This window comes from Podarcis cretensis (genome assembly GCF_951804945.1).
Source record: "Podarcis cretensis genome assembly, chromosome: 15".
Lineage (NCBI taxonomy): Eukaryota > Metazoa > Chordata > Lepidosauria > Squamata > Lacertidae > Podarcis > Podarcis cretensis.
In genome coordinates, this window is record NC_137185.1 from 3,842,127 (window position 1) to 3,851,174 (window position 9,048).

The following is a 9,048-nucleotide window of genomic DNA, read 5'->3' on the forward strand; positions in this document are numbered from 1 at the left end:
CTTTCTCTTACCTGACTCCCTGCTGCCCTTCTGCAAAACTCTCCTGTCTCCTGTCCCACGCACCCACTGTCAGCCTGTTTAGTTGCCTGTTGGAAGGGGCGGCATTGTCACGGGAGCTTTGCCGGTCCGTAATCTCACAGTTAGCTCTTTCTCATCAAAAGATGGAGTTAGCTCTTTATTATCAAAAACGCAATCGCCACAGACTTGGTCGAGTGCTGGAGCTAATGAGCAGATCAGCTCATTCCCGGTGGTCTCCCTTCAGGAAAATCAGTTGCTGAAAGTCCTCGTCTCCTCACAGCTGTCTTAAGTTCCTTCCTCTCCAGGGGTTTTTCCAAGCAATCGGAGACTGTGCCTTTGTGCAGCCAACCTCTCCTTCGCCCTTTTCATGCCTCTTCTGGTTCTGGGAGACAGGGCGGGAGGGGAACACACCTGTGCCTCTTCACCAGCCTGACTCAGCTCTGCTCTTTTGGCCTCCACCCTCCCTCTCTCTTGCTTCCAACTCTGCTTCTTGACTTCTCTCTGCACTGACTCTCCCAGTTCACTAAGCCCTGTTACCTCTTCCCAGTCTGCTCCCTCATCGCCGCCCCACCACCAATCCCCTGAGCCATCATCCCATGGAGGTTCCCCAACTGGTCCCTCCCACCATTTCTCTGCATCCAACCAGTTCGTGACAGGCTCCTCAGCGGTCGACTTTGCCTGCTCAATCCCTGAGAGCATCACCAGGTTTAAAAAGTGACTGGGTGGCCAGTGACCTTTCTCTCCCTGAAGAGCCACTGCCAGATGAGTATGCAGTATTGAGCTTAAATGGACAACAATTCTGTGTCCAGGGCAGCTGTCTCCCAGCTCCACCTGGTACGCAGGCTGAGACCCTCCCTGCCCACAGACTGTCTCACCAGAGTGGTGCATGCTCTAGTTATCTCCCACTTGGACTACTGCAATGCGCTTTACGTGGGGCTACCTTTGAAGGTGACTTGGAAACTGCAATTAATCCAGAATGCGGCAGCTAGACTGGTGACTGGGAGTGGCCGCCAGGACCACATAACACTGGTCCTGAAAAGACCTGCATTGGCTCCCAGTACGTTTCCAAGCACAATTCAAAGTGTTGGTGCTGACCTTGAAAGCCCTAAACGGCCTCGGCCCAGTATACCTGAAGGAGCGTCTCCACTCCCATCATTCAGCGCCCACTGAGGTCCAGCGCCGAGGGCCTTCTGGCAGTTCCCACATTTTGAGAAGTGAGGTTACAGGGAACCAGACAGAGGGCCTTCTCGGTAGTGGCGCCCACCCTGTGGAACACCCTCCCTTCAGATGTGAAGGAAATAAGCCGCTATCCTCTTTAAAAGACATCTGAAGGCATCCCTGTTCAGGGAAGTTTTTAATATTTAACGCTGTACTGTTTTTAACACTTGATTGGGAGCCGCCCAGAGTGGCTGGGGAAACTCAGCCAGATGGGCGGGGTATAAATAATAAATTATTATTAACAAGCCCATACGTTGCAACCAATGATGGTAACTTAGAGGTAGAACACCTGCCTTCCATGAAGAAGGTCCTGAGTTCGATTCACGGCATCCCCAGTGGAAAGAGGCAGCGGGTGTAGGCAGGACTTTGCCCAGAGAGCGACTGCCAGTCAGAGCAGCCACTACTGGCCTAGGTGCAGAAATGGCACGGCCTGTTCTGAGACAGAACACTGGAATGTCAGTGGCTTTTAATAAGTAAATATCCTAGCCCTCCGGCCTCAGATTCTTGGTGCGTGTGTCATTTTTTTTTGGGGGGGGGAATGTGTCTCACTGACACCTCACAAACGGAGGCCTCCCCCCACACGCCTGGCCCCGATTGCTGGTGGTTTGGTGAATCATCTGTCCTTTGCTTCTGTGGGCCTTGCCTTCCCACACCTCGTAGTAGCCGTGATATATACATATAAGGCAAAACAAAACCCCACCAGCCTTATTCTGGTTTCTTCTGTGGATTCTCTCTCCCTCGAGCCGTAAGGTTTTCTGCACAGACGCAGTGGCTGATTGCTTGGCTTTCGTAGATAACCACAAGAACTTCCCACAAGACTATTATAGATCTCTCTCTCTCTCTCTCTCTCGTTCCCTGAATGCTGTCCCAGGGCTATGGAGGGGAGGTTTGGGCTCCCCTCGGGGTGGCATTCCTCCGGCGTTCCCGATGAGATCATCGCAGAGGGTTGCCAGCGGTTGCTCCTGCATTGCCGCTTGTGCTTGTGGGGCTACGATTCTGTCAGGGTGGGTGGGGGTGGCCTTGCCACTAGAAGCATCCATTTGCTCTGAGTGGCACAGGCTTCTTAAATTGTTTATTGCATTTATATCCCACCCTGCTCCTCATTTAATCTCCATTCAGTATGAAGGAATGATGGCGGGAAGGAATTAAACGGCTTTGGCCCTATATGCCTGACCCCCATCATCCAGCCCGGACACCGAGGTCCACCTCCGAGGGCCTTCTGGCGGTTCCCTCCCTGCGAGAAACGAAGGGAGAGGGAACCAGGCAGAGGGCCTTCTTGGTGGTGGCACCTGCCCTGTGAGCGGCTTTGAAAAAGGACTGGACCAATCCATAGAAGCAGGGAGGGTCTTGGAGCTTGGGCCCTGCTTATGGGCTTCACACTGGCACCTGGTTGGCCGCCGTGAGCCCAGGATGCTGGATTAGATGGGGCACCGGCCTGATCCAGCACAGCTCTTCTTAAGTTCCTAGGATAGGTTCTTGGTGGCTATTAGTTGGCAGGACTGTGTGCTGCCTCTCTCTGAATGCTTCGCACGGCAACATTTTGATGCCACGATCACTTTCTTGTGGGATCCTCTTTAGAGCAGCCTCTAAATCATCCTTTCTCAAGCTGTGGGTCCCCAGATGTTGTTGAACTACAACTCCCATCACCCCTAGCTAGCAAGGCCAGAGCTCAGGGATGATGGGCGTTGTAGTCCAACAACATCTGGGGGGACCCACAGGTTGAGAACCGCTGCAAATGAACAGGCGGGAGGGCTGGTGTTAGCATGGTGGCTAGAGCGCTGGACTAGAACCTGCGAGACCCGAGTTCGAATCGCCCCCTCAGCCGTGAAGCTCTCTTAGTGGGGGCTTCTCTCAGCCAACCCCGCTCCGCAGGGTGGTTGTGAGGACAAAATGGAGGAGAGGGAGAGAGCTGAGCCTGACGCTTTGAGGAAGAGATGCTACCGTGACAAATAACAATGAAATAAACCCCCACTGGTGGCTTGTGTGTCACCTCTCTGGGGTTCCTCAAGGTTTTAAGAGGGATATTGCAGCCCAGCTCCTTCAAGTTGAAGGTGGCCGTGTCGATCAGGCGGAAGGGCCTTGCCTCAGCAACCCTCTGCCCGTATGACCCTCCCTTCTGATGGTTTTACTCCCCGCCTCTCCCTGCAGGTCGTGATGGCCCCCCACGAGCCGCCCGTGGTGTTTGTGGACAACTACATCAAACTCCTGGCCGACTGCAGTACCGACACCTTCCAGAAGATTCTGGACATGAAGGTGAGGGGAGCCCTGTGGGCTCCACCAGCGCTGGTGGCCTCTGCCCCGATTCCAGGGTTTTGAGGCCGGCACTGCAGCTTCCCTGCGGCTCCTGTTCATTTATAGAAGTTGGAAGGGACCCCAGAGGGTCATTTAGTCCAGCCCGCTATAACGCAGGAATTTCAGGTCACACAGGAGACCATCCCGATGGGCACTCTGGTGGGAAGGGGGCACGTTGACGCTCTCTTGGGCCGATTTATTTTGGCGTTGATAAATGTGGCGTTTGCCCTATGATGTGTGTGACATCATACTGGGTGCATAGGGAAAGGGTTAACTAATTGTAAAATGACTAACCAATGGGAACCCAGGGGCAGAGTTAACGGTGTGTAAGATTGAAGCACAGAGGTTTTTAGTGAGTTAGAGTTGTTGAGAAGACAGTCTGGAGTTAGGAGAGACAGGGAAGACAAGTCTGTGGGTTGGGCTAGTCTGGTGTGAGAGAGGGAGAAGATTTGTTAAGAAGAGTCAGTCAAACAGCTGAGATCATCAGTCAGAAGGTATTAGGAAGGTAAAGGTAAAGGGACCCCTGACCATTAGGTCCAGTCGTAATTGACTCTGGGGTTGTGGCGCTCATCTCTCTTTATTGGCTGAGGGAGCCAGCGTTCAGCTTCCAGGTCATGTGGCCAGCATGACTAAGCCGCTTCTGGCAAGCCAGAGCAGCACACGGAAACGCCGTTTACCTTCCCGCCGGAGCAGTACCTATTTATCTACTTGCACTTAGTGGTGCTTTCGAACTGCTAGGTTGGCAGGAGCAGGGACAGAGCAACAGGAGCTCACCCCGTCGCGGGGATTCGAACCGCCGACCTTCTGATCGGCAAGCCCTAGGCTCTGTGGTTTAACCCACAGCGCCAGCCGCTAAAGTTAAAATACTGGCAGGGATATTATCTGAGAGACCAAAAACTAGTTAATGTTTGTAAAATAAACTTGTTTAATTTGGTTCACTTTTAACAACTGACTGGACGCAGTGTTTTACCAGAGAGTAACTGGTTGGTGGCAGCGGGGAAGCGAGCACAGTGGTGGCACAGGGATCAATAGACAGTTAAACATCCGGGGACCCCGTGTGATGGCCACAATTCGCCTAGACATGTCATTTCCCTCGTCCCGCAGGGTCTGAAGAGGAGCGAGCAGAGCAGCATGCTGGACTTGTTCCGCCAGAGGCTACCGGTTCCTCCCTCCGGAGGCGACAACGCCGCCTCCATCTCCCTGGCGGCCCCTACACCCGAGCAGGAATCCTCGCGCATCCGCAAGCTGGAGAAACTCATCAAGAAGAGGCTCTAGGGGGCTGCTTCTTCTTCTTCCCCTCCACGCCCTGCTCTCTCTTTCTCCAAGATGAGCCGTGCCAGTTCTGGAACCCCCCTTGAGATGTCTTCTTGCTCGGGCTGCTGAGAATGAGCCTCCCCTTCGCCCGCTCCTGGTACTCCAGATTCGAATTCCTCATCGCTCATTTTTGGAAGATCCTTGGCACTGAGACTGTACCAGCCGGAAAAGTCACACAAGGGAGCTTTTCGGCTATCCTGTACCACTTCAGACTCCAGTGAGGAACGTCTCCTGAGCCACTTTCAAAAATATAAAGGAATCGCCCCACATATTTCACTTTTTCATTGTCACATGCCTGCTTCGCTATGAGTATGGGTTGTTTATATAGGGAGGAGGATATTCAGACGTGCAGTTCCGCCCCACGGTCTGAAATGGTACAGGCCTGCAAGTCCTCAACATGGGAGTCTCAAAATGGGATCAGTTCTGCGCTTTTTCCTCCATAGGAATCCCCTGAGCTTCTCCACCTGAGCTGCTTCATCTCCCTGCCATTGCCTTCCCTGTGTTCACTTCCATACAGTCCCCGCAGCACAGTGGTCCTCAGTGAGGCTGAGTGCTGCTTTGTCCTGTGTGTGGGAATGGCTGTTATGGTCCTGCACAGGAATGCGCTTTTAATGTAAGAAAACACGGAAGCCAGGTGCAGGGAATGTTGATGGTCCTGGAACCCGCAGGATATGACAGGTCCCTATTCACTCCCACCCTCCTCCCAGTGACTTTCCTGCAGGGTCTCTTTAGTTGTGGCTCCTAAAAACACCCTGGCAGCTTGGTTTCGAAACAATAATTTGCATTGTTTTCCGGAGGCGGGGCTGAGCTAAGGCCTAGGGGCCGCTAGCTGCCGACCCTCCTTGACCAGAGTCGACTGCCGCCCTGCTGCTTGACTCGGTTGGCCCTTTGTCCCATTTGGCTTCTTTGAGGCGTGCGTGGTGTTGACTCTCGCTACAGATCCGCTTGTGAAAGGAAGCCTAATCAAGGCGGGCGTGGCTTCTCCCTCCCAGGCTATATGGATGTCCTTGCGTTAAGGGCAAACAAAACCCGGGCCATAAATTCCAAAGGTGATAAAGATCAGGAAGCTGAAAAATATTCAGAGCTGGGTTGTCCACCCAACCCTGCCTTTGCAGCTATGTAGACAAAAGGTTGACCATTAAAATGGAGGTATACTTTTCGCTGTTGACAGTTTTTGCCACTTTGGCATGAAGATTTAAAAAAACTTTGTTTTTTTGTCATCTTGATTTGAAACTACCCTCTTTCCTTATTTATCAGGTGCTTTTGGATGGTTAGGTTCCCTTTCAGTTGTATATTTTCTGTTCTGTATAGCTCTCCTTTAAGTTGTACATTTTCTATTAATAAAGAGGATTCTTCTGTGAGGTTTTTCTTTTTCTTTTTGTTAAGTTCTGTCTTCCTGTCAGATTTTTTTTCTTTTGCTGTTTCTTGCAGAGTGAAGTTTAAGTGAAGTAAATGGGCAGCCTCTTTTCATGTCGTCTGTGTTTGTACATGTTTTCAGTGATATCTATTAAACAAAGTCGGAACCGTTTTTGCCAAAGGGAGTGTGTGTGAGCAAGCCCAGAACTCGTTAAACACACTTTACTCTTACTCCCCGCACCCCAACGGTTTAATTTTAGAGGAGCCAGTTCCTTTGATTTGAGCATGAATTGCTTCTTTGGCCAGGACTCGTGCAAGGACTCGTGGGCAAGCTCCAGAACAGTCATTCAGGCAGAGACACAATGGATATCCTCCTTGGAGGGGCAGCTAGGTCTCCTGCATCCTTGGTGGAAGTGCCTTGCCTTGAACAGATGCTGATTGGACTGAGCTCTAAGGGCAGAATAGTGCCTCATACAGAGATGCGGTGGGCAGGCTCCTCAGAGGACAGGCAGCTTTTCTGCATCTCTCTGTTGGAAAGAACTGAATGATGTAGTCACATGCAATCCATAGTTGTGGTAGAATTACTTGCAACTAAAAGGAACCCAATAAGGAAGAAACAAGGCTGAGGCACTGGATTCATGCAAAGAGGCAGCAGACATTTCCTCTGTGAAAGAATTCTTTGACACTCGTAGGAGTCTTTACATTTATCTCTTGTGCCATTCAAGCAACCACCCCCACCTGAAAGCTAGACGGATTGACAGGTCTGACTCTGCATAAGGCAGTTTCTTGTTTAAATCCGCTCTTTATTTCAAACCATGAGGACTAGACTCTTAGTTTGTTTTTTAGGGAATGGGCTGTATATAATGCAGCACCCTACGATCTACCATTTGGGAATTCCCTGTCACGCCAGCAAGGAACGGTGGAAGCTGGATCTCGTGCACACATGATTTAAAAAATACAGTTTTATCTCACTATGTTTTATATTTATAACTTTTAAAAAATATGCTTGTAACCACTCCACAAAAGTTGCACATCTCTCGATGGGGGGCTCTGCGTCTGCCGTTTGCCAGGCTTTGTCCCTTGTTTCTAACAAGTGGGAGTTCCCTCTTTCGCCCTCTAAACTTTTGCAGGAGTGACCTTTTCGTGGACAGAGTTGGTATTCAGAGCCAGTGAGAATTCTGTGCTCCAAAGGCTCCAGAAGGAGCAAATTGGGTGGGGGTGGGGAGTTTCATAACCCCTTCTCTTCCATCCCAATGGCTTTGCCTTTCTTGAGTTTAACCAGGAGGGCCCCTCATAACAAGGACACTCTTCTGTGCCCAGGGAACGCGGTGTGCTTTTCTGGTCCCTCTTTGCTTTTAACCTCCGAGACAAAGGAGTCAATAAAGGGTGCCCTACAAAGGGACGTCTGCATGTTTGCTTGGCAGTAGATCTCACTGTGTTTGATGCGGATTTCTCCCTAGTAAAGTCTGGTTTTTGGGAGGGGTTGGGATTGCAGTGTTAAGACATATTTAAAGTGGTACTGGACCAGTTCACAGAAGAAGAGAGATGTCAGAGGATATCGGTCCAGCCATCTAAATTATTATTCATTGTTGGCATTCTTGTGTGTGTTTTTATTATTATTTAGCACATTTGTACCCCACTGTTCAGCCAGAAAGGTTCCCAGCGTGGCTAACGTGCAATTGAAACAAGACAATCCTTTCCCAGAGGCTTGCAGACACGTCACACAAGGGAAATGTCTCATCTGCTTCTACACTGGTGCACACCTGCTTAAATGTCTCAAATATGAAACACCCCTGGACCTAAGAAACTTGGTGTGGGCTTCTGGCATTTGTGAGAGGCATCAATGAAAAGCAACTCTTTAAAAGAAAGGAAAATGAAGGGTTTCAATAGGTAATTGACCCAGTTAATCCTGGTTAGTAAGGCACCCTGTTTTTAAAACATCACCGTTGTAGAAACGGCAGCAGCTGAAATGCAACTTCTGTGTCGAGTGCTGGGCCTCCAAAGTGCTTAGGGCTTCATCTGTGACCGGGGAGTGCCTCTGAATACTTTTGCTGAGCTTGACACCCCCACGTGAACCCCAGCAGTGCCAGCGCAGCTGGGATGGAGAGAGTTAAAAGAGCTTCCCATTTAGGGGAGACGCTGAGAATCCTTCCTCCAGGGGCAGGTCTGCTGCACTTTGAGAATCTCACGGAGGAAATCCCTCTCCGCCTCATCTGCCTCTTGAAACCCTGCTCCAATTGGCATCAATTTCCCCAGGATCCGGTTTCGGCAGAGACCAGCAGCCTGTGTCCCTCACCCCGCCAGGATGAGGCTGCGGCCTTCCTTCAGGAAGCCCTTGGCCCCGGGACGTGCATAGCTCGAAGCCACAGACGCCGGTGGTGGCTGGCTCTCTCCTGCGCCTCCTTCCAGGAGGGCCATGAAGGAATTTGTCTGAAAAGGGGCTTTGGGCTTGCACTCGAGCGCCGTGGCCGCTGGGCCCAGACGTTGGCCGTGTGTTTGCTTTGGCCCCCAGGTCTGCTTTAAGCTCCCCCCCCCCCCGCCCCCAGGAGTCCTTCCCCGGCGATGACGCAGAGATCTAGGAGGCTTCCAAAGGTTGTTCTGCACACACTTCTATATATTGTTGGGGGTGGTGAGTCCACAGCTCATCTGGGAGGCAGACGAGTGTCACTGCAGGCCTCTGGGTTTGAGGCACGCATGCCATCCCATAATCGGAGGCCGGCTCATGACGACAAATGGGGCTGTGCCTCACTGACCCACATGCAGCTGCGAACACTGGGCCGTTTCTTCTGGCTCCTTCCACTGCCGTCGAATGCATCCCCTCCAACAGTTCTCTGATGGAAATAGGGACGT

At 51.4% G+C, this 9,048-nt stretch overlaps 1 protein-coding gene across 1 annotated transcript in view; it reads left to right on the forward strand.

Annotated features, from left to right (window-relative positions):
- Positions 1-6,219, forward strand: part of VPS53 (VPS53 subunit of GARP complex) — a 46,959-nt gene extending 40,740 nt beyond the window's left edge. Inside the window, exons 21-22 of the mRNA XM_079955526.1 lie at positions 3,385-3,489; positions 4,633-6,219. Coding sequence (XP_079811652.1) covers positions 3,385-3,489; positions 4,633-4,803 — 276 coding nt within the window. The 3' untranslated portion in view covers positions 4,804-6,219. The remainder of the gene's footprint in view (positions 1-3,384; positions 3,490-4,632) is intronic.
- Positions 6,220-9,048: the final 2,829 nt, after the last annotated feature.